The following is a 26,461-nucleotide window of genomic DNA, read 5'->3' as shown; positions in this document are numbered from 1 at the left end:
GTCTAACTCACATATCGCATAGAACATGCACAATGTTAGTAATATTAAATGCGTACAATAAAAGAGGTATTGAAGGACTATTGCTTTTTTAGTTGTCTTTGTTCTTAGTGTCTATAAGGAGAGGAAAGCAACTCATAGAGGAGATTACAACAATTTGGTTTTGAATATTTTGCAACTCTCTAAGTCCTTTGGAATTGGAAGCATTCCTACATACTAATATGAAGCCATCTTTATAAAATGGTCTACTATCAACACAACCACTTCTCTCTCTCTCTCTCTCTCTCTCTCTCTCTCTCTCCCCCCCCCTCCCCCCCCAACTTGGTTGTTGCATACAACTTCCAATGCCAAACCTTTTGCAGTCAAAGTCACCATCTTGATGTGCCAGTGGCCCCCTCACTACTACTCCGGCCACTCATCGATACGGATAACCTTAGCCATTGCCCTTCCTAGTTGCTAAACTTAACCATCTTTCAAAATCTAATAATTCATCTTCTCTCGTTTGAGCATTCACAAAGACTAGGGCTAAATCTTATACATTCCCCATTTGTCCTCACATGAAAATTCATATTTAACTTGTTAAGTCTTAAAACATCGAGAAATTATGGTAATAAGTGTAAGTTAAACTAATTAGCAACCCGTGTGTGCGTGGATAATGTATAACTTCTAATAAATCCCCTATCCTAAAACAGTTGTGCACTTTTTCAAAGTTTGTATCTCAATGTTCTTGCAACTATTTTGTTCCCTTTCTCGAATGTCTCCATGTCCTTGCGCTTGCCATGCACATCTACTTCTTATGTCATTGATCATGATGTGTTTATACACAAGGACCATCTTCATGTACCATGTGGATCTCTCCTTGAATAATCATGTAGAGATATAACAGCAATGATCGATAGCGTACCAACTAGCTAGGGGAAAAACATAAAGTTTTTCAAAACCTACACCACGAGAATCTAGGACTTCATTACATTGGTTCATGAACAAGGCTCATGCTTCGACCTTCTGATTAAGATGCTTAGAGAATTTATATTAATGTTCATGACAATCACAATTGCTTATCATGATAATTGATAAGAATCCTTGGACGTCAATTTCCTTAACTATTTTAACTTCAAACAAAAGCATTCATGAAAGTCGCAATGTGCCACCATTCCACATAATGTGTGGTGGACGTAATGCAAAACCATTGTATTAGATCTTTAATGCACAAAATAAGAACCAATTATCTTCATGTTCAAGCGATAGGCAAAAATCATTTGTTTCTTAAGAAAGAAGACAATTGAAACACTTGTAATGAAATCATTCCCATTGCCAATGCCATTGGCACCGATAGCCCATCCTGATGTGTGATACATACATTAGCGAGAGCACAATTCATCAAATTAGCATGGCACAATTGATTGATAGGTTTATGGCTAGTAATTTGCATAGTTACATCAAACCCATTGATAGAAACAATCCCAAGAGACCACATTGATCCATCTGACGAGTCTTGAACTTTAGATCTTTTATTCAAGAGGGAATTGGGATAACCATTCTATAACACACAGGTGATAGCAAGGTTATTCCAATGTTTCTTCTTATTCATGCATCCGCACGCGCGCGCACATACACATGACAAAAGTTGTGTCATAGGAGCAATCCCAATAGACCTCAAAGATCTTAAACTCAAGAACTGTTATATGAGAGAGAGAGAGAGAGAGAGAGAGAGAGAGAGAGAGAGAGAGAGGACTTCGCACACCCTTCATTTGGCTGTAGTGGTGTGTACTAGGGGTCTTCTCAATGTGTTTCATAAATTGAAATAAATTTTATGAAGTCAATGGAGACTCCACCTAGAAAATAAAAAGGCAATATTCACATGATGACTTCCTACAAGGAAGGAGTCACATAGAGCACGACTTGATCACAAAATATCACTAGCCTACCTTTTGTTTCAAACCAGAAACTACTTTACTGTGCCAAGCATACAAGAATTTGTCGTAGCCATTTGGCGGCACATCTGTATGCATTTAAGACCGCAAAATACAAAATGAATCGATGTTAGTGTGACCACAAGCTCCTTAAACGGTGGCCAATGTAAGTAGAGTGGTATGGTTTTCCAAAAAATTGCAACAAAATAAGAAAATTATCGGTAATAAGCCATATGGCGGCTTGAAGCCCATGGAGACGTAACAAGAGGCTTTGTAGGACGAGAAAGTTCATCCTTTTCTCTTAATAGCTGTGCCTCTCTCTCTTTCCGTAGCCACGACTCCACCACTTGAAGTAAGGTTTTTGATTTTCCCACAGCACATAACTCTGGGATTTCATTCATTTTATACAAGCCCTTCAACTTCCCATCCTCGACATGCGCCAAATGAGTCGCCCATGTCTCTAAACCGTCGAAAATGTGGGTAGCATACACAACGGTAGCACCTCTCTGAAAAATGAAACAATATTTGAGAAAAAATAAAGCAAATCTTATAGGCTCCTAATGGCTTCAAAACATAATAAGTTCAGTACATAAATAGTGCAAGGATCCTCTAAAGAGAAGAAAAACCTGACGGGAAGATAAAGAAAAGAAAATTTCAAGTGTAATAATGACACACATTGCATGCCAGCTCGACCACCTCTTTATACAGACATGCAAAGTCTTTTGACTTCAAAGTGTAAAATGACACGCACATTGCATGCAGGCTTTATATAGACATGCAAAGTCTTTCCACTTTCCACTTTCATGAGACTTTTCATTTCCTAGGCTCACCCTTTCACTTATACATTTGAGATGTTTTGAAAGGATTTATATTTTTCTGAAATTGTGGAGACCTAATTGTGTGCAATGATGCTGCCACGCACCTCTTCACATTCAGTGACGAAGAAACTGAGCAGATCCATGCGAGCCACGACATCCAAGTCCACTGTAATCTCATCTAGCAAGAGCACCTTACCAATACCACAGAAATCAGTGTCAATCAATAAGACAGATACTTGTGCTTTACTAGTTAAAGGAAGTTGCTTATACCTTATAGAGCTGGAGCAGACCCATGCATATTTGCACCCTTCTACGTTGCCCATCAGAAACTTTGTGCATCCTCCACTCCAGATCGATATCCAGCAGACCTATCAATTGCTCTCTACGTGAAGGATCCGCACCTTCCACTGCACTGACCTTCACAATAACCATTGTCACCCCCAAAACAACAACCTAGAGCACAAGAAAAGAAATACATTGCTGGAAATGAATACACCAACCTCCAAAGATCATGTGCTCGGCTGAAAAGTCCCCCTGCAAGGGTATTTCTCCCTGCCAAATTTACAGTGAATACATTAAATCCCTATCCACAAAAACAATGCTTTTACAAGCAGGGATTTTATGGCTCTGATTTGAAGTACAATGTGCAATGTTTTGTAATATAACATATAAGTCAGACTAACCATACCCCAATAACATAATTTTCTTGTGTGGTGATATGATTCGTGATGTCACAAGAAACGAAATGCCGTAAGGTGCTGTAAAGCTCAGTGAAGGAACAATGAGAGTCCAGAATGACGCAAAGCCCCCCCGCCGAAAAAACAAAAACAAAAACAAAACAAAACGAAACAAAAAACCAAAAAAAAAAAAGGATTTAACAAACCAATGAGTATCGCAAACCAACTATGAGTGATGTGCTTGACCTACCCAAACCGTTCCATCAAATTGAATTTTCCACGAAAAAAAATGGCTTGGAATAAATAATGGAGTGCCTCAATATCCTCACTGTTGGAGTTTAAATTTGCACAACACTGGCATGGTTAGGTGTGCTATGTGGACACGCAATTACGACTCAATGCCAACCCACAGAGTAACACAGACTAGGCAGGCCTAGAGATCTTATACAGGCACAACTGTGACCCCGATCACAACAAAAGCAAGTTACAACAAAGAGCGAAGTAGTGGAGAGCAAGCCCTTTGCAGAGGGCAAAGCTCATGTAATCGGCAAATCACTGACCAGGTGGTGAATGGACAACAGCACCAGAACTCAATAGAACACAGCAGGTACTTGGAACTTGAAAAGAGAAGAAGAACTGAAAAACTTGAGACGACGACACACGGTGGAGCTTGGTCTCCACCTGGATGCTCTGGCCCCCGAGTCAGGCACCCCTTGTGGTACTTCTTTATTAATAATCTTTTAAGCAGATACAACTGCTGTGGAGTCACTCTGCAGTCTGCAACCAATCACTGATATGCAGAGAGACCCCCAAGGCCTCATTATTGTAGTCGCATATGTAAGCCCAAAAGAAACTGCTATCAAAATTCGACGCCCCCAAAAAGCTCTGCAGTCAAAAGCTAATGCCCAAAAAGTCAATTGCTGTCATAACTAGCCAGAAAGCATTTGAGTCCATGTTGCCACGTCACCAAGTCCTACAAACTGCCACGTCAACAATCCGTCAATGTATGAAGAGTGTTGCTATTAGCAAGCTCCACCAATCGGCCCAATCAGACGGGGTCCCATTAGTTGGTGGGAACTCTTCTTTAAAAAAATAGGCCTCTCAGCGAGACTTTGCAAGTTGGTAAAACTTGTTCTACTTCTTCCGTTGCTTCTTCTTAGGGTTTAGTCCCCTCAGTCGAGATCTACGGGTTGGCTCCACTTGACACATCAGCAGTTTATGAAACCGGCCCATAGGGCGGTAGACTTTAGCTTTCACCCAAATCTTTACTTGATAAACTTTACGACACAAAGGAACTTCACGAATAAGCCTTTGATTAAAATTCAACACTTCAAAACAAAACACAGCTGGAAGCTAGAGCGCTTCCAAGCAGACAAAAACACCTTGTTGGCCCCAAAGACTCGCGCCCCTTTTGGTATTTCTTTATTCTTATTAGACTTGAGAAGAACCTATAAACTTCCACAAGCTATCCCACTTTTTCGAGCTGCAATTCGTCAACTCTAACCCGATTTCGGCAGCATAACCACAATAGAAGTCTCCATGGACAAAATCCCAAGTAAATAGTGACTTTCCACGAACTTTAGAGAACTTTACAAAACCTGGTGAGAAATTACAGCAAATTTGCACCCAAACACATGTTCGGTGATTCCCTAGCTTCGCCGAAGCTCCTTGAACCTATAGGCATCAAAACTGGCCAAAACCCTAAACCTGCAAAAAATAAAAGAAAGCTGTAATTCTCTGTTTTGCGCTCCAATTCGCATGCCAATCACTCATGTGGGTAGCCCTCGAGCTCTCACACCTATAGAGTCACTTGCCCTTTGAACTAGACGAGATTCCTCGTGGGAAATCTCTCTAAATTGTCGTGTACAAGCATCCAAGGTTTTCCCGAGGCTCCCCTGGCATTACCTTACAGTTTAGGTGCGAAACCCTAAACCTGCAAAAAAACACAGTAGGCTGTAATTCCCTGTTTTGCAGCATTTTGAGCCGAGCAAACACGTATACTCGTGTGTCAAGAGCTCCCGCACGCATGTTGGGTTAAAGGCCTAAATAACCCCTTTTTTTGTACATTTTTATACTTTGTCTGAGTTCATACACATTTTTTTAAAGTCACTTATAATAAAAGTGGGAAAACCCAAAACTCACTTATTGAGTTTCCCCCAAAAACGTGAGCTCTCTCTCTCTCTCTCTCTCTCCCTGCTTCGGTCCGTAGCGCTTCCTCTCTGCTACACTCCGCCTCCTGCTTCTTGCCCCAATCCTGCACTACATCGCGACGCGCACCTACAGGTACCTTTTGCTTCGCGCTTTCAACCGGTATCAGAGCCCTAGGGTTTCAAAGTAGCCTTGCGCAGTCTGCTGGATAGCAAGTTAAAATTGCTCTCCCGCGATCAATTTCGCTTCCATCACGAAGCCCCTTGCTTCGGGAGTCGAAAAGGTCACTAAAACTGCCAAAACACCCAAAACAGGCTGTTTTTAGGTCAAAACAGGTGATTTACGGGTTATAACAGGTCAAAACAGCAATACACAAGTGTACCAAAGTTGTGGGATCACATGTATTGATGTTTGTCGCGACAAATTGAGTGAAAAGATAAGTATAGGTGCTTGAAATTGCACTTTTCAGCTGAAATTTCAGATTTGGACAGTTTCATGTAAAGAAATTGTGGTCTATCGTATGCAAAGTCTTGTGGTTGCTCCTATTTGCTGAAATTTTCAGCCTATTGCATCTCTCTTGTATACACACTTGTGGTTGAATTAAAATGGTTTCTTCCTCTTCCGCACCTGACACTAAAAGTTTGATGGAAATCAAATGGTTCGATGGTCAAGGCTTCGACCTCTAGCAAGAACGCATGCAAAGTATCCTTTCCTTACAGGATTGTGAAGATGCATTGGGAGAGAATAAGCCGCCAGGTTTGTCTGACGAAGAGTGAGCCAGGTTGAATAAAAAGGCTATGGCTTACATCAAAATGGCTATCAATGATGACATTTTGACGGACATCAAGCGTTTGGACTCTGCTTATGCAATATGGCAAAAGCTAAAGTCCAACCATGAAAACACCCACGCCTGTGAACCAGGTGCATTTGATGCGAAAGTTGGTGAATATGCAGCTTGATGATTCAAAGTCAGCTTCTGAGCATTTTAGTGCTTTTACAGGTGTGTTGAGTCAGTTGAGGACAGTGGGCTTCAGCAATTCGATGATAAGCTGAAAGCTATTTTCTTGCTTATGACATTGCCAGATACTTGGGAAACCTTGGTTGTCTCCTTGAGCAACAGTCCCACCCTCACGTATGACGGTGTGAGAGGGTCTATCTTCAATGAAGAGATTAGACGCAAGTCTAGTGGGGAAGGTGGCAGTCCTACCTACAATGCAAGAGGTAGAAATCAAAAGCGTGATGCGGGCAACATGACTCAAAATAGAAGTAAGAGCAAAACAAAGGATAAGGATGTCACTTGTTATCAATGTCGCAAAAAGGGTCACAAGAAACCCGATTGCAGGTATTTCAAGAAAGAGCAGGAAAGGAAGAAGGAAACGCAAGATAAGAAGAAGAAAGATGAGAAAAAAGGGGGAAAAGCAGCAGGTGATTCCTCGAGGGATGCTGAGAATGCAAATGTATCCTCTAGTGTGGTCATTGAGGTTGTTAGACGTTGAGGAAATCTTGGTTGCGGCTTCATGCCCCTCAGATTTGGTGATAGCTAATGCAAAAGACATGCTTATCTCGAAGAAAGATGTCATTGATGCATTGCTCAGTGCTAATGATGGCCTATCCAAGTCATGGATAGTGAATTCTGGTGCTTCATTCCATGTGACTCCATCTTTGGAGTGTTTTGTTAAATATGCTGCAGGCAATTATGGCAAGGTGTACCTTGGTGATCATTTTGCTTGCAATATTGAGGGAATGGGTACTATGCGTTTGGCTCTTAACAATGGTCAAGAGCTTGTGTTGAATGATGTCAGGTTTGTACCAGGCATTAAGAAAAGTTTGCTATCTGTTGGCCAGTTAGATGCACATGGTTATACTACCATCTTTGCTGGGGGTTCATGGAAGTTGCTTAAGGGCTCTATGCTTGTTGCAAAAGGGTCTAAAAAAGATACTTTGTACTATCTTCGATACAAAGCTTTGCCAGGCAAGTTTCTTGTTGTTGCTGAAGTTGCTTCACACGGAATTGTGGCATAAGAGACTTGGCCATATGAGTCAAAAGGGTATTGATGTGCTTTCCTCTCTAAAGAGGGTTTATGTAAAAGGAAAAAAGTTGGATTTTTGTAACGATTGTCTTTATAGAAAGCAAAAGAAATCTTCTTATTACTCTGGTGTCTCTCGCAAAGCTAATCCTCTTGATCTTATTCACTCCGATGTATGCACTATGTCTGTTAAGTCTTTTGGTGGTGCATTGTATTTTGTTACATTCATTGATGACTGTAATAGGAAAGGATGGGTGCATTTGTTGAAAAGTAAGAGTGACTCTTTTAATGCTTTTAAGAAGTTTCATGCTTTTGTCACTACGCAAAAGAGTACTAAGCTTAAATGTCTCAGATCTGATAATGGAGGAGAGTATGTACCTGTTGAATTTCAGCGTTTTTGTGATGAAAATGGGATTAAAAGGGAGTTGACAGCCCCTTATAATCTGTCTTCTAATGGTGTGGCTGAAAGGTATAATTGTACTTTATGCGAGAGAGTGCGTTGCATGTTGTCCACCGCTAATCTTTCCCAAGAGTTTTGGGGGGAGGCATTGAAAACTGCACTTCATATTTGCAATCACTCTCCTAATAGTACGCTGAAAAATGACATTCCAGAGGAGGTTTGGTTTGGCAAACCTGCCTCTTATGATCATTTGAGAGTATTTGGCTGCGAAGCTTTTGTTCATGTACGCAATGACTTGAGAACAAAGCTTGATATGAAGTCCATTAAAGAAGTCTTCCTAAGTTATGGGGAAGAAGGTGAATGGGCTATAGAGTGTGGTTACCACAGTTTAGAAAGGTAATACGCAACCGAGATGTAGTGTTCAATAAGACAAAATTGCTTAAGAATGCTACAAAATCTAATGCTGACAAGAAAACAGTCAAATTTCAGCCTTCCGTGCCACCCATTGATGTTGAAAAAGAGCCTCATGATGCATTACCGCAAGCTAAAATTGATAATCAGCCGGTTAACCTTGAGCCAGAAGAGGTAGGACATGATTTTGATGCTCCTAACGAGGATGGACAGCCACCTGAATTGGCTGAAAATGGTTTTCAGCAGCATGATAGAGCTGAAAATGAGTTACCTTATGATGTAGAACAGTTGCCTGAGAATGTAGATCATTGGGTACGCAGGTCAACTCGTTTGAGAAGGCAACCACAGAGATTTAACCCCTCTTTGGATCATGTAATGTTGACAGATGAGGGTGAACCTCTTACATATAAAGAGGCCAAATCATGTGAGTCAAGCAGTAAGTGGGAGCTTGCGATGCAAGAGGAAATGAAATCCATGTATGCAAATGATACTTGGAATCTTGTGCCATTGCCTAAAGGGAGAAAGGCTCTTCCTAACAAATGGGTATACAAGATTAAGATAGTGGATGAAAAACATAAGTACAAGGCAAGATTGGTTGCAAAAGGATATGCACAGAAAGAAGGAATTGATTTTCCAGAAATCTTTTCTCCTGTTGTAAAGCTTACAACTTTACTTGTCCTTTTTGCTCTCGTTACGGTGCTTGATTTGGAATTGGATGTAAAGACAACGTTTTTGCATGGTGACATTGAAGAGGACATATACAAGAAACAGCCTAAAGGTTTTGTAGTTCCTACACGCGAGGAACTTGTATGCAAACTGAAAAGGGTTCTGTATGGTTTGAGACAATCATCACAACAGTGGTATAAGGAGTTTGACACTTTTATGTTGTCTCAAGACTTTAAACGCAGCCATGCAGATCATTGTTTGTATATGAAAAGGGATGAAGATGGTAGTCCCATCATACTTGTTCTCTATGTTGATGACATGTTGCTTGCCGGGAAACATAAGACTAGTCTTGATGCTCTGAAATGTAAGCTAATTTCAGCATTTGCTATGAAGGATTTGAGTGATGCAGAGCATATTTTGGGCATGCGTATTAAAAGATATAGAAAGCTGAAATTGTTGTTTTTATCTCAAGAAAGGTACATTGCAAAAGTACTTGACAGATTAATATGGCTGATGCTAAGTCTCTTGGGGTACCTTTACCTCCATACACTAAGCTTAGCAAAGCAGATTGCCCAAAGGATGAGGTGGCATTGAAAGCAATGAAGGGAATCCCTTATGCATCAGCTTGTGGTTCTCTTATGTATGCTATGGTTGCCACTCGTCCCGACATTGCTTATGCAGTGGGAGTTGTTAGTTGATACATGTCGAATCCTGGCAAAGCGCATTGGGAAGCTTTCAAATGCATTCTGAGATATTTGAAAGGTACACAATCAAAGTGTATCTGTTATGGCAAAAGTGACTTAAAGTTGCAGGGATATTGTGATGTAGACATGGCAGGTGACATGGATACCAAGAAATCTACCAGTGGATATGTATTTGCCATTGCTGATGGTGCGGTCTCTTGGTGTTCTAGGTTACAAAAAAATATGGCATTGAGTACTATTGAGGCTGAATATATTTCAGCCACAGAGGCTTCAAAAGAGGCCATTTGGTTGGGCAGACTTGCAAAAGAACTTGGCATGCCTGCTCATACACCCGTGTTGGGTTGTGATAGCCAGAGTGTTGTCTATTTAGCCAAAAATGCCATGTTTCATACGCGTACCAAACAGATAGATGTGCGGTACCAGTTCATACGACACATATTGGAGGATGGTCTAGTCACCTTGACTAAGATCCATACACAGGATAACCCTACAGATGTTCTCACCAAGAGTCTTGCTAAGGCTCAACATGAGCATTGCATACAGCTGGTGGGAGTTGGTTAACGTAAAGGCGTCATTTATGCCTTTAAGTGGGAGGTTGTTGGGTTAAAGGTCTAAATAACCTCTTTTTTGTACATTTTTATACTTTGTCCATGTTCAGTTGTTGAGTTAAAGGCCTAAATAACCCCTTTTTTGTACATTTTTATACTTTGTCCGGGTTCAATATAAACCTGGACACATGTTTTTAAAGTCACTTATAATAAAAGTGAGAAAACCCAAAACTCACTTATTGAGTTTTCCCCAAAAACGTGAGCTCTCTCTCTCTCCCTGCTTCGATCCCTAGCGCTTCCTCTCTGTTGCACTCCGCCTCCTGCTTCTTGCCCCAATCCTGCACTACATCGCGACGCGCACCTATTGGTACCTTCTGCTTCGCGCTTTCAACGCAATGGGACAGCTCCCCTATAAATCAGACGAGTTTTCACGCAAGAAAACTCTCCGTTTTCCCATTCCTACGTGATGGAACTCTGCATACTTGAAGGGGATTAGCAATTAGTTAATCCAGTTCTTGTACAGAAGGCTCTTGCCTTGGCAAATGCACATAAAACCCCCAGAACTATACATAGTCATCTGAGAAGCCCAACTAGTGGGGCATTACCAAATGTGCAAAGGGGAGAGAGAGATGCGCGAGAGCAAATACATGGAGCAAGGGAGAAGGCAAGCTTTCCGTTGAAGTTGTGCTCACTTGAACCCACTACTCTCACACACACTGTGTAGCACAATGACTCAAAAATCAGCCCCCCTCATTTTTGGGCGCCCCCTCTTGGGATGAGCTTTCTAGAAGAGTGTGTGGCTTGCACGTTGCTCTCCTACTGCCATGTGTCCAGTTTGATCCTTTTGGTTAAATTCCTAGTACCCATCAACTTATAAAGTCCTGGCGAGGGGCCTAAAAGACTTTAACTGAGCCTAGCCAGTTCTTTACTAGTCAGATTCCAATGTCGATCGGCCCAACCATCTCGTGGCTGCCTGGCCTTGACTCCTATGGGTGAAACTCACGATCAACGGCCGTTTCACACTGGCCATGCTATGTTCTAGCAATCAGCCCTAGCGTTTTTGCAGATCAACTCCAACGTTGGTAGATGTGCGACAGTTTCACCCAAAAACTTTGCTAAGTCAAATTTATCAATAAATCATTCTGATGATTTATTTGTATAACTTTGCCTTCAAAGTTTGCCCTACCTAAGTCTTCAAGGGTACTTAACCAGTATCCCTACCCTATATAAGGAGCATCAGCCAGCATTTTCCATCGGAAGAGCTAACACTAGCAATCAGCCCTAGCCTTTTTGCAGATCAACTCCAACGTTTTGCATCATCAGCCCTTTGGCATTTTTGCTCATCATCGCAAGCCACAAGCCGGATCAGCCCTAACAGCACAACATTTTCAATTTTCAGCCCTTGCCATCGTTGGAAAGTGGTGGATTTGATCTTCCTTGCTGCAGTCTGTCACGAGAGACGGGCACCACATGCCAATCAAAAAGAACAGACTGAACAACTTTATGCACTTCAAATAACAACTGAACTAAAAGAGATGCACGACACGAGACGGGGAGTGGCGGAGTTCCACCCCGAGAGAGAGCACTGATCCCAAACCTTGGCGCCCCTTTCAGTATTTCTTTATAACGCTTCAACTGAGTACCAACGCCCATGGCTCTGCTTTGCATCTCCCGCGGATAGACTACCAGAGTGAGAGCACATGGGTCGTATTTAAAGGCCCTTGGCAACAAAAGCAGTTACATGAAAAGCTTCAAACTCAAAAGCATGTGGTCCCAAAAGCACTAGCGCTAAAAGCTGCCAGTGCGTTTTGCGGAAACCGTACAACTACCACATCAGCATGCCAGCGTGAATTGCGAGCGTCCATACAGCTTCCACGTCACTAATGTGAGCGCAAAATCGGGGATTCCGTACAGGCTGCCACGTCATCAAATTTTATGTTTGTCCCATGATCTTCTTCTAGTTCCTTGGGCCCCATCGGACGCGGTCCCATAAGTTGGTACAAACTTCTTTTGCTGCTTCTATTGCTGCTCCTCAAGGTATAGGCCTCTCAGCTAGGATCTGCACGTTGGCTTCATTCTTCAATGGCTTGGCATGTCAACAATTTGTGACACAGCCTGCCAGACCTTCCACAGCCCAATGAGCCTCTTCTCGGCCATTCCCTCGCCGCATCGAGTGCTCCCATTGTTGTCCATTAGCCACTCCATTATCATCTGCGTTTTCAGCCTTGCTTTGCACATCAGCTCGGCTGCGTTTTTGCAGCCAGATCTTTGTTTTTGCAGTCAGCTTTCAACCCTTCATTCCTCTCACGTCATGAGCACAAATCAGTCCCAGATCTACCCCTTTGTGGCCATCAGCAACCCCTCATCGAGACGGAACCAAAGGTGCATCAAATCAGCCCGGAGGTGCTTCATTTTAAAGAGTTATCGCGGCGACATTCCCCATTCGAGTCAATAGAGTCTGCATTGAGGTATTGCATGTGTGTGCATGCCATTTACGCAATCAAAAGCAAATACTACATTGGCAACAATGTTCGGGGGGGCCTTGAGAGGGTTGGTTCGGACCTCTCTCTCTCTCTCTCTCTCTCTCTCTCTCTCTCTCTCTCTCTCTCTCTCTCTCTCTCTCTCTCTCTAGTTGGAGCCATTATTCGTACTAAGTAGCACACAATCAAGCAAGGAAAGAAGTAAATATTTGTGGAAAGGTAAAGTCTAGATCTTGTTAACCATTTCAATTCCACTGCACCTGACACATACGGCAAGTGAAATCTTTCCTAGGCTTCACCGGATTTTTCAAGAAATTTATCAAGGACTACACATAGATTGTTGAGCCCTTTACGTGATTGCGTAAGGGAGTTAAAAGCAAGAAGTGTAGTGCTAGTCTATCTATCACGTGGAGCGATAGCTCAATCAATGTTTTCAACATTGATGCAATAGTTACATTTGCATCGATGTTGCAAATAGTGGATTTGAACAAATCCTTTACGGCGGAAATTGATACTAGCAATTATGCTATTGGTGTTGTTCTCTATGAAGACAGCCGGCCTATAGCATTTGAAAATCGCAAGTTTACAGACACATGATCCCGTTACTCCATACAAAAGAAGAAACTGTTGGCGGTCATCCATGCTTTGAAAATATGGCGGTCATCCATGCTTTGAAAATATGCATACCACGAATCAGGCACCTCTGTGGTGCCTGATTCGTGGTATGCATTGACCACCATTCGTTGAAATATCTCTGTGATCAGCTTGACATTCGAGGTAGCAAGGCGAAGATGGGCCGAACTCATGTAGGATTTCAATTTTGAGATAGACTACTGTAAGGGCACTACCACTAGTAGGATCTCGAAGGTAAATGTCCTTTCATTTACTAAAACCTTGATTAACTTCTTTCTCTCAAAGGGCGTTGCTAGATAGATCCTCACTTTGGTGAGATTTGGCGACGCATTCAAGAGGGATTACATACCTCAGAGAGCAATGCCCATCCAAACGCCCGTCGGCTTGCTACGAAGAGAAAGGTAGTGGAAAAGTATTCATGTTGGGATACTTTTCAAGCACTACAAAATGAGTGCGCCCATTAATAATGTTGTAAGCAAACTCCACCAAAGGCAGTCCCACTCAGTCTTGTGATCAACAACATAGGACTACAACAAGTCCAAAATCACCATGTCGGCTATCTCCAATAGCCCATCTTTCTGTGGATGAAACGAAGACTAGAAATCAGAATTTAAGCCGAGTGCCCATACTCGTTTTGTGACAAGATCAGCACCACGTGCCAATAGAAAACAACAGACTGAACAGACTTTTAGCACTTCAATAACAATTGAACTGAAAAAGAGAGAGAGACGACACGAGGAGTGGCGAAGTTCCACCCCAGAGAGCATTGGCCCCAAACCTAACGTCCCTTTCGGTATTTCTTTATATTACTTGAACTCAGTACAATGCCGGTAATCCATCCTCTGCACCTTCGTATTGAAGCATGCTAGAGAACGAGCCCTCTGCTCATATTTAAAGGTCCTTGGCCTCAAAAGCGATTACATGAAAAGCAATCAACTCAAAAGCATCTGGTCCAAAAGCTGCTAACGCAAAAGCAAGAAATCCGTACAACTGCCACGTCAGTTGTGCAATTCGCGGAAATCCGTACAGGCTGCCACGTCATCAACGTAAAACGTGGGCGTCTGTATTGGCTACCACGTCATCAGTTTTTACACTATTTTTGTGTGTGTGAGATGGTCCAGCCTTATTTTAATGCCTTTATGTTACTTGCGCCCCATCGGACAGAGTCCCATAAGTTGGCGGGAACTCTTCTTTAAAAATAGGCCACTCGGCAAGACTTTGCAAATTGGTAAAACTTCTTCTACTGCTTCTACTTCTTCACTTAGGGTTTAGGCCCCTCGGCCGAGATCTACAGGTTGGCTCCGTTCTTCAATGGCTTAACACGTTAGCAGTTTGTGACACGTTTCCAAAACAAGCTCGTAAATATGGGGTCTCTATTTGACACTATAGATATAGGCATGCCATGTAATTCGAACAGTTTGGCCAAGTGATCGGCTCTAATTGTCTTCTTTTCTGGTATGAAGTGAGCCGGCTTGCTGAATCTGTCAAATGTGTACAAAGATACTCTTGAAAGCTTGCCATGTCCACGAGACGTGGTAGACAAAGAAGTCCACCACTACATAGCATGAGACATATTGTTGCACAAGAAACTTAAGATTCTTATATGGAACGGCCAAGAGAATAGATGTCAAACTGTTATAGAAACTGCAAAACATTCTTTCTGTCTTGAACTCCAAAAGAGATAGAACTTGAATGTGGAACCACCTTCCTTGAAAGCCTTTGGTTGAGGACGACGACCCATGGTAGTGGCTACTCTGGACAATGACCATAAACATTTCAGTTTTGAAACATTGGTGGTGGCGGTGTAGGTTGTAATGGAGGCGCGGGTGGTACAAGTGGACGTTCTACAACCATCTGCTGAAAAACACCGGATTAGTAGTAGAATCCCCCGGGATTCCATGTTGATGCTCTCAACCTGTCAGGTGGATGTGGAGGTAAAACTCATGGCATAGTTAGAGGCATCATATAATTCGGAAACTGTTGAAAGTTCTGCAAGTGAGGTAAATTGCCTTGTCAATGCTTGGAAAGAAACTCCTGTGACTCACTGACAAGAATCGTGTATAATATTTGAGCTCCATAGCTCCAGTTGTAGGTCTGTAAGAAGGACCGGTTTGCTTGCTGGAAAAACAAATTACTAAGCTTATTACCACTATAACCACAATGCACCAAGCTTGTATAATATTCAAACTCCATAGTTCCAGTAGGACCAGTTTGCTTGTTGGAAAAGCAAACTACTAAGCTTGATACCATTGTAACCGCAACACAACACGTGCCAATAGAAAGAACAACTTGAATAGTGTTTTAAAACACCAAAAATAGTTTTGCACACTTCAAATACATGAACTGAGAGAGAAAAGCGGAGACGAGATATAGTGAGGTGGAGTCCCCCACTACTAAGCTTGATCCCATTGTAACCGCAATACACCACGTGCCTACAAAAAAGAACAATTGGAATAGACGTTAAACCACCGAAAACAATTCAGCTTCACATACTTGACCTGAAAGAGAATACCAAACAATGGAGACCAGACACAATGAAGCGGAGTTCCCCACTCAGATGCACTAGCAGGCACCCCATGCAATATTGTCACAGGTGCAGCGGAAAGAAGGTGAATCGGATGAGGAACTTCTCTGCAACTACGATCAAGACACCTCCCTGTGACGGGCCGCCAATAGATCTCGAATCTATCGCAATAGATCTCCTCACCGTGAAGGCACAAGCGCGTACCGCCCACCGAACTGGCAATGTATCTTGTCGGGATGCACAACTGCTACGGAAAGGTGGTAATATGTCACGTGACACATCCCAACCCTATGTGTCCATGGACAAGCTACACCACAGCAGGGTTCAGTCAGTCCGATCAAGTTAGATTAGCAGTGATCTAGCACTTTTGTGAGTCTATTCGTAGACCGTGCATGCCCAGTCACTTAGCATAGATGCATATCCTCCGGTTGCACACAGCATGATCATCGGAATTCCCATCAGAATCCATTAGCATCAGTAAGGGGAATTTCCCAGTGCATTTAGCCTATTTTCCTATTTATTGGGATTTTCACTTATTATTTTTAAGTGACTTTCCTACAAAAGTAAGTAGGGCAAATTTGCTAAGTTTCTATATAAGCAAACCAAAGTTCACACTTTCTGGCAGAAGAGGCAGCAGGAGCTTCCCGCTCAACAGGCAACTTCTCAGCAGTACCCCCGTCAGTACCCTCAGCACTTAGCCTCGCCTTCTCCCTTCCCTTGGCGTTCTCCCCTGCAGATCAGCCACTTGCTGGCATTTTGTCACAGCCCTGCAGCGTTTTACTAACGCTAGGACCCCTCAGCAAATCAGCGTTTTTGTGAACTGCTGCCCAGCGTTTTTGAGTGCTGCTGTCAGCGTTTTCCAACAGGCATTTCTCAGCCTTGGCAGCGTTTTTTACAGATGCAAATCTGCCCTAAAAACGCATCCTAGCAGGTGCAAGACTCTGGCGTTTTTACTCTCAGCAGGATCCCCCGAACAAACAGTCATTTTCAGCCATGAAACCCGCATGAAAACAGCCATTTCCAGCCACCAAGAAGACCACCGAATTCAGCCTTAGAAGATCACAGATTTCAGCCTTAGTCGTCGTCGTCGTTGACATCGTCACCATCGTCGACACCATCGTCGCCATCGGCATAGTCCAACAATATCAGTCCTTTGCATTCGTATTGTACTCTTTCGTGCAATCAAGTAGACCACTCTCGCCGACGAGAGTGGGGCCTTCGGAGGAGGGTTTTACAACCCCTCGGTGTCGTATCTCTTCTCTCTCCTTCTCTCAGTCTCATTCATTTGCACACACTAGATCCACTCACTTTGTTCGTGATCAACACACTCTACAAGACGGAAAGCTCTCTCTTTCCCTAAAGAACTAAAAGGAACCTTGAGCAGTAAAGATCACTAATCTTGAGAAAATACAACATTCATTCCGCTGCACCTTACATAATAGGCCATAAAGGGAAGCGCTAGGGCAAGAGAGAGAGATCGCAAGCTGAGGTCACCACCTGCAAAAAACGCTAGAGAGAGAATGTGCAAAAACGCTAGAGAGAGAGTGCTCGCCAGAAACTGCAAACGCTAGAGAGAGAAAACGCTAGCAGAGGAGAGATCCCAAAGTTCAAACACTTGTAATCTGCATTCAACAACCTGCCACAAGTACAAGGGGGGACTGGGGGGGGGGGGGGGGGGGGGCTGCTTATATAGGACAAACTCCAGTTTGCCCTACTCAGCTAAAAAACCCCACGATTCTCGAAATTGGCTAAAATGGCTAATAAATATGTAAACTCAATAAAATTGACCTTGAACACATATTTAGTGGCCTAAGTGCAAATGACTCGAGACTCTGACCCCAAGAAACCCTAGGAACAGGGGTCCTGCCTCATGCCAGCATATTGGGTGAGCAATACAATGATGTGCACCGCCGAGAATAGGTACGTCTACCTCAAGTACGGCCGAGTACAACCACAAAACAGTCTCACTCCCTAATCTACTCCTGGGAGATACCAAAGCTACCACCAGACAGGAAGTTGAACTCTAACACCCCCTCTCAGCTCCTGGACGTGAAAGGAGTCCAAGGGAGCTGGCATGAGAAGATAGTGTAGCCTGTAGAAGAGGTTTGGTGAAGATGTCAGCAGGGTTATCTGGAGTCGGGATGTACTCTAGTCGGATAGAGCCATCTTGTGTCTTCTCACGAACAAAATGGTACTGTATCTCTATATGCTTAGTCGGGGCGTGAGACACCGGATTCCTCGCAATGGAAATACAACTCTCGTTGTCTGAGTACATAATCGTCGTCTGCTGCGGAAAGTTCATCTCCAAAAGTAGCCTCCGAATCCAAACAAACTCACATGTAGCACTACAAACAGCAAGGTACTCTACCTCTGTGGAAGACAAAGCAACTATTGGTTGTTTCTTGCTGCTCCATGAAACTGCTCCTGAGCCAAAAGAAAAGGTAAAACCTGTGGTCGATCATCGTCCATCTGGATCACCTCCCTAATCTGAATCACTCCATCCTTGTAGAATGACCTGGGGATCCGAACCTCTAGCTGCATAGTGAATGCTAAATGACTGGGTCGCCTTCAAATACCGTAGGACCCTGATGGCATGTTGCATGTGTGACTTGGCGGGTTTCTGCATAAAGGAACTGACTAGACCCACCGGGAAACTGACATCAAATCGAGTATTAAGTACCCAAATGAGAGAACCAACCAGTTTTTGATACTCTGTTGCATCTGCTAGAAGAGGAAGATCAAACTGTGACAATTTTTGATTGGGATCCATGGAAGTAGAGATAAGTTTGCACTCGGTCATACCAAATGCTTCCAATAATTCCTGGATGTACCACTCCTGAGAGAGGAAGATGGCCCCCTTTGTTTGCCTAACCTCCAATCCAAGAAAATGATGAAGCAAGCCAAGATCGATCATCTCAAACTCCTCAGATACGGTTGCCATAATACTGCAGATGTGCTCAACATGGCTACCTGTAATCACAAGATCATTGACGTAGAAGATAACAAGTGTCACTAACCCTCCCTCACGGAAAATGTACAAATCTGGATCAACAGAAAATCTCAAGAAGGAGTGTCGTATGAAGAAGGAATCAATCTTCCGATACCACACTCTAGGCAATTGCTTGAGGCCATAGAGAACCTTGAGCAACCTACATACCATGTCTAAAAATTATGGATCCTCGAACCCTGGAGGTTGCTCCACATAAACCTCCTCCTCTAGGTCACCATTGAGGAATGTCAAAACCACATCCATCTGAAAAACCGGCCACCCATGAAGGGAAGCAAGGGCAAAAACAATCCGGATGGTCGCCATCCGTGCGGTCGGTGCAAAGGTCTCCTCGTAATCTACACCGGGTTTCTTGGAAAAGCCTTTGGCAACAAGTCTCGCCTTGTGCTTGTCCAAAGACCAATCAGCTTTATACTTGGTCTTGTAGACCCACTTGACCTTAATCACTTTCTGCTTGGAAGGCCGCGGAACCAACACCCATGCGTTGTTCTTCTTGATGGAATCAATCTCTTTCTACATGGCCAACTTCCACTGAGGTAGTGAACGTGCCTCCTCAACTGTAAGAGGAACTCTGTCCTAGATCACTTAAGACATCAATGCATAGTTCACTTGTAGTAACGGGACATCTACCTCGGCAAGTCGAAGTCGTGTGAGCGTCGTGAGGTATCGGCTTCTCGCCAATCGGGTGGAAAATCTGAGGTTGTTAAATCTCGCAGGGTCTCCAATAACCACTTCAGCAACTTGTGGGGCTTGCTCCCCTCGGAGGGAGCCACTGGCAAATCTGTCTCTACATCGGCACTGTGATGAGATCCACTATCAACTGCATCTTTGGTTATGGGTGCATCCTCCTCCATGCCCTGAGGGACAGGGGTAGGAGAAGAGGGCTCATCATAGGGCTGGTCAAAATCTGGGTCTCCAAGAATCGGAAGATCAGGAGTCGTCGTGGAAGGCTTGGGAGCGGAAGCCCCCTCTGAAGGTAAGGTCTCATTGAAGACAACATCATGGCTTAAGACAATCTCCTTCTTCTTTGGATCATAAAGTCGATATCCCACTGAAAGAGAGTTGTAGCCGACAAAGATCATTTTGCGGGTCTTGGGATCAAACTTCCCCCTTTGCTCCTTCGGTACGTGGACATAGGCATCGCTCTCAAAAATTCTAAAATGGGAGACATCGGGCTTCTTAACAAAATAGCTTCGAATGATGTCATCTTTGGAACTGAAGAGGTTGGAGATCTGTTGAGGGTGTGGACAGACGTAGCAACTGCCTCAGCCCACAAGGACTTAGGTAAATCTCGATGCTCAAGCATGGTCCTAGCCATCTCTACTACTGTCTTGTTCATCCATTCCACAACTCCATTCTCTCAAGGTGTATTGGTATCGCAAGCTCTCACTTGATACCATGGTCCGTACAAAACTGAATGAAAGCATTGGAGGTAAACTCCCCACCTTTATCTGATCTAATGGTCTTCAATACATGATTGTTTTCCTTCTCCACAAGAGTAAGCCAATTCTTGAAGAGGCCAAAAGCCTCGTGCTTGTGTTGTAGAAAATATGCCCAAGTAAAGCCGCTAAAGTCATCCACCAATAACATGAAGTAAAGAGCCTTGCCGAGGGAAGGGGTCTGCATAGGTCCACAAAGGTAAGTGTGAACCAACTCTAACACGGCAGTGGCTCGGCATGTAGAAAGCCTCGGGATGGATTCTCGATGTTATTTTCCACGAATGCAGGTAATGCATTTCCCATGCTTACTCCCAACATCTAGTAAGCCTTGAAGCAACTGTTCTCGAAAAGCAAGTCGAAGGGCATCATTGTTCAAATGGCCAAACCTTTAACCTGTAATGCCATAAATCACCTGAGGGTATCCGAGTCAAGGAAAAAAGAGCGTGGAGTCGATAAAGGCCGTTCTCTACCGAGCCCCCTCTGACTTCTATATTGGTCTGCCGATCCCGTATGGACACTGAGTCCTCCGTGAAGATCACCTCCATGCCAAGCTTGCACACCTCGTGCACTGACATAAGATGAAAACCCAGTTTCAGAGCATAAAGTACCTTGGAGGTATACATACCTCCTCTGCCGTCGGAAATGAGCTCCATGGAACCCTTTTTGTGAATAGGAATTTCATATTTGTCACCGATGAAATTCATACCACAGTGTCATCGCATGTTGGACAAGAAATCCTTTGTAGGTGTCATGTGCCGTGAGGCACCACTGTCAAGGATCCAATCACGACTATCTCGAGGAGAATGGGTCACCAATGCTCTGATGTCCTCGGAGAGTCCGTCGAAGAAAGAATCTCCAAATGAACAAAGGCCGGTGACTATACTACTGTCGCCGAGGAGGTCGAAGCTTCTCCAACTCGCTTTGGACAATTCCTCCAATAATGTCCTTTCTCACCACAATTGTTGCAATGCTACTTCGCCTTCAAGGCGTCACGCTCGGCATCACTCTTCTTGTGTTTGGTGTTGGTGCTTTTCTTCTTACCCTTCTGCTTCTTGTTGTTGTTGTTGTTGGAAGAACCGGTCAAGGCTTCGGAGCCTAACTTCTTCCCCTTTTGGAACCGCTCCTCTTGGTCTAAAACCATTGGAATTAGCTCCTCCCAAGTGATAGTATTCAGCCGTCCACAGCTAATCAAGGAAGAGTAGAAGTTGGTATACCGGGGTGGCAATTGAGCCAAAAGCTGAATGGCCATGTCCTCCAAACTGATAAGCTTTCCCATATGAAGTATCTCCTCCTGAGGCTCTTGCATCTTGTTGATATGATCCTGCATGGAAGTGTTCTTCGCATCCAAGGTTCTAAACTGCACCTAGAGGGCTATCCGCTTCATTGGAGAGACTCGATCATATAGAGAAGAAAGCCGATCCCACATCAACTTCGCATCTTGCATTAGACGAATGTGGCCAATCACTGCCGGTGAACTGTTGAGGATAATAAAAGACCAGATCCCCAATCCGGGCATTGACTCGTTCCCATAACTTCGCTCCCTTAGAGTCCTTTGGCTTTTGAAATTTGCTTGAGACAAATCCTCCAAGCTCGTAAGAGTCAAAGACCGCCATCATGGTTGCTTTCCAAATGGCATAATTGTCTCCATTCAATCGCCGATCTGAGGGAAAGGTAGGGAGTGTAGGTATCTTGATTGGTTGATCACCTACTCCGGAATAGAACTGGGACCAATCTCCCTATTCGTCATTGACAATGTGGTCACCGCCGCCCGATCCCATCCTCATGGTGTCCTTCATCAGCATGGGCTGACAATGTGTCAAGAGTCATCACTCTTCTCCATGGTGTTGGAGAATTTGGGCATGTGAATCGGTTAGGTTGAAGTGGCAGAGAGGCAATCTGCAAATCTGTTTGCTACAACCGAAATCAGCCCCAAAAGAGTGAAAAACACACAAAAAAACAGCAAACCGCCTCTTTTTGTCGCAAAAAACAGCAACTCAATCTCGCATTAATCATCGATCCGAATCAAGAGCACGTCGTGGCTCTGATACCATGTCAAAGGTGCAGCAGAAAGAAGGTGAATCGGATGAGGAACTTATCTACAACTGCGATCAAGACACCTCTCTACGACGGGCAGCCAATAGATCTCGAATCTATCGCGATGGATCTCCTCGCCGTGAACGCACAAGCGCGTACCGCCCACCGAACTGGCACTGTATCTTTCCAGGAATGCACAACCGCTCGGAGCGGTTGTAATAGGCCATAAAGGGAAGCGCTAGGGCAAGAGAGAGAGAGAGAGAGAGAGAGAGAGAGAGAGAGAGATTGCAAGCTAAGGTCACCACCTGCAGAAAACGCTAGAGAGAGAATGTGCAAAAACGCTAGAGAGTGTGCTCACCAAAACTGCAAACGCTAGAGAGAGAAAACGCTAGCAGAGGAGAGAGCCCAAACGCTAGTAATCTGCATTCAACAACTTGCCAAAAGTACGGGGGGGGGGGGGGGGGGGGGGGAAACGGCTTATATAGGACAAACTCCAGTTTGCCCTACTCAGCCAGAAAACCCCACGATTCTCGAAAGGCTAAAATGGCTAATAAATATGTAAACTCGCTAAAAGTGACCTGGAACAGATTATGTAAATATATAAGAAAGGTAAAATAAGCCACCTCATGCCTGCGGGGTAGCCCATCCCCACCTTGCCTCCTTTTTCTTCACTGTTGCCCCGCCGAGTGTCCCTTTTCCTCTCCTCCACTCAAAAGGTCAACCCCCTCTCTCTTCCCCTTGTCCTTTCTCCTTTCTCTCTCCCCTCAAGCTACCCCACCTCTCACCAATAATGCATTATAACTCACCAATAATGCACCCTAACTCACATGCAACTTAACCTATCTTCCAAAATAGTATACCCCACCCCCTCTTTCTCTCTCCTATCATATCCCATGACCCAAATACCCCCCTCTCTCTCTAAAGGGCGCCATGTCTCTTGTCTTGTAGCTAAATAACCTCCCCCACACTCACACACACTCAGTTTCACTGAAAAAGGTGCCCACAGACCCATCCCCACCCGGTGGTTACCTGATTTAGTAGCCTAAGTGTAGATGACTCGAGACTCTAACCCCGGGAAACCCTAGGAACCGGGGTCTTGTCTCATGCCAGCCTATCGGGTGAGCAATACAATGATGTGCACGTCTACCTCAAGTACGGCCGGGCACAGCAACAAAACAATCCTTGCTCCCTAATCTGCTCCCGGGAGATACCAGAGCTACCACCGGACAGGAAATTGAACTCTAACAAATATTTCTTTTTACTAAGCTCAAGAGTTGAGTATACAACTGGCAGGGAGAGCCCACTCTGCAACACATGATGCGTAAAAGGCTCACCTAGGCACTAATTGATAGGCACCTGGCTTCTTCCTTTTATTGGGGACCAAAAGCGCAATGGCTCCTAAAAACTGGCACCCAAGAAGTCAAGTGCTGTCATGACCCAATAGCTCTAAAAAGTCAACCACTTTCACACTAGTCCGCCAATGGCTCATAGGTCCATCTTGGGCTCTTCCACTTCACTGCTTATCCAGCACACTCGGGTCATGCAATGTCTCCAAGTTGTACCTTGTGACAAAGACCACGACCTCTACACAATGAGACAAACTCACCAAGATGATCATCTGCATCTTCAGTGGACAGACCCTCCATTTTGGGAAACATGATGTTGACTTCTGCCAAGATAGAAGTTTGGTCATCCTCCCTTGTGGTTGTACTAGAAGGTGTAGCAACTCCAAGAGGAGAAACGGGTGAGCTGAAAGGAGATACAACAGGCAAGGGGAAACGAGAAGTGGTAGAAGTTGAAAGAGGTGGGGGAGGACTTCTCAATGGAATGCGTCACACCTTCAGTGGTAGGACTCCTCAACGGGCTCGGAAGGATGTCCACAACTCCACTGTCCTTGAATTGCCTTGTGTGAGTTATACACGGGTTGCTCATGAAAAGGCTTAAACCAAGACTGCTAATCCACCTTGGGGGAAGTAGACCAGCTGGACAACAGACCTGCTTAGACAAAGTTGACCTGCTTTGACCAAGTTGACCTACTTGTCAGAGCACTAGACCAACTCGAGGAGTACCTGGACGAGTCCTAGACCAAGACCTGCAAATAGACCACTGATAGTTGCCCAAGACTAGACAAGGGCAAGCACTAGACCAGGACTGGTAGTACCTGGACAAGTGCTAGACCAGGACTACACTAGTAATAGACCAGCTTGCCAGTGACACAAAACTGCTAGAAAAATCAATGATAGACTGATGACCGAACTGAGATCTCTAGAGTCTAGATTTATATACAATTACTGATAAAATGACTCCATAGGTGGCGAGTAGCTCTAGTAGACCCTGTAGGCTGTGGCCACATGATAAACTAGGTAGGCACTAGGCCACGTTGATGGCCTGGCTATCACTCGTCCACCTCCCTCCAAAGTGCTCGTTAAAAGCAGTTGCCAGGTAGGCATCACATGTAGGTCCACCCAGTCCAATGATCTAGACTAGGGACTCTGGTCCATGATAACCCCCATATGTTGACACTCCACTGTAGAGACCACCAGTATTGTAGCTGGGCTACATAGACCTATTGCATCTCCCCTTCAATGAAACGGTGTAACAGGAGGAATCTTCCATACACATTAGATCACTCTTGAGTCGTAAGTTCACAGGTAGAAAGCTCATCCCTAGTGAATCTCTCATGCACCTACATTGCAGACTAAAACTCAAACTGCACACCTAGATGGCACTCTCAAATCCAAAGTCTAGACTCCAAGTCATGGTGCACCTCTCATGTGCAAAACCCATAATTGCTTCCGACGTACACATACTTTTAATCATTCATCTCTACGTTTCTATATTGCAATGTGCTATCATTACTTCAGCTAACCAGTAAAGTAATCAGTCCATACAGCTAGAATTAACCCGGTCATCAAGCAAGCAAACAGAACGAATATCCACACTTTAAGACAATAATTCAAACACACAGCTATAGATGTAATCACTCGTGCTTTGCAAGGGAGCGGTAAAACTTGCTGAAACAACTCACAACACTTTTTCTCCGTACCCAAAATCTTCCATTCCTCAAACACTTATTCCCCTTGCAATAAGATGCATGATTACTTTGAATAACAAACATTATCTTTCCATGTAAAACATCAAGAAGCATGACTTACAGCACAGCCAACTGTCTTGCTCCAAGAGCCTCCAAGATAAGCAAGCTGGCCACTACATATCAATGAAGTGTCATGGAAGGCAGAAGAACCAAGTACACGAACAACATTGGTGCCACCAACCATGTGCTTCCCTGCTAATATCCTTAGAAGAGTGGTTTTACCTGCACATTCAAAATTTGATGCATGATCTGAGGATATGATGGTAGCATGGTAACTGCTACCAATTCTGTAAAAATCGAGATGCTGAAGGGCAGCTCATGTATTCATGGCTAGACATCATCACTTTAGCAGATTCAATTTAGCTCATGTATTCATGGTTTGACATCATCCTTTAGCAGATTCATTCATGCATAAACGTTAGATGCAATGAAGCTGACCGTGCAAGTGCAATTTGCAAAATTTCTTGGTGGTTATAGATTTACAAAAGCTTCTGGGGGTTGGGGAGTTACCAGATCCATTAGCCCCGACAAGAAGGCAGCGCGAGCCGGGCTTGAGTTGAAGATTGAAATCAGCGATGAAAGGGGCCTGGCCCGGGTAGCTAAACTGCAGGCCGCTCACCTGCACGCTGTAGTCGTCCCCCACCGTCGCCATGACTGCTGGATTGAAACAAAATCGCATGCCGCGGTCCGATCGCCTCGTCACTAAGTCCAGTCGGCGATGACTCTTCCAGGGTCAAGTGCCTAAGGTGGCATTTCTACTATAATTTAATTTAATAACATAATATGGCGGAAGGGGGGACCCCTTTATACGTGTTGCAATCTGTGACATGAAGGCAGCCGGCCGTACTAGTTACTATTTAAGGGCCAAGGCCCTTTTGTGGGCTTCCTCAGCAATTGCTATTGCGTCGATTCCATTTTGAGTGCAAAAGTGTGGCCCTTTA

At 44.1% G+C, this 26,461-nt stretch overlaps 1 protein-coding gene across 2 annotated transcripts; it reads right to left on the bottom strand.

Annotated features, from left to right (window-relative positions):
* Nucleotides 1-1,774: 1,774 nt before the first annotated feature.
* On the bottom strand, nt 1,775-26,253 carry LOC147428162 (ABC transporter I family member 21-like). 2 transcript variants are annotated; one of them, XM_086496605.1, is made up of 7 exons: nt 26,031-26,253; nt 25,702-25,742; nt 25,582-25,633; nt 3,229-3,280; nt 2,999-3,140; nt 2,833-2,919; nt 1,775-2,416 (listed from the first exon to the last, which is right to left on the bottom strand). In XM_086496605.1, the coding sequence occupies exons 1-7, from the start codon at nt 26,197-26,199 to the stop codon at nt 2,126-2,128; spliced, it is 834 nt and encodes a 277-aa protein (XP_086352731.1). In that variant the 5' UTR covers nt 26,200-26,253; the 3' UTR covers nt 1,775-2,125. The 2 variants fall into 2 exon arrangements, with proteins under 2 accessions (XP_086352731.1, XP_086352730.1); XM_086496604.1 differs by having other exon boundaries at nt 2,999-3,135; nt 25,582-25,742; nt 26,031-26,244.
* Between the last annotated feature and the right edge of the window lie 208 nt (nt 26,254-26,461).

Source organism: Adiantum capillus-veneris, chromosome 23 (genome assembly GCF_014529385.1).
Source record: "Adiantum capillus-veneris isolate H3 chromosome 23, ASM1452938v2, whole genome shotgun sequence".
In the NCBI taxonomy this organism is placed as follows: Eukaryota; Viridiplantae; Streptophyta; class Polypodiopsida; order Polypodiales; family Pteridaceae; genus Adiantum; species Adiantum capillus-veneris.
Note: the sequence above shows the minus strand (reverse complement) of the source record. Positions and strands in the feature narration are given on the sequence as shown.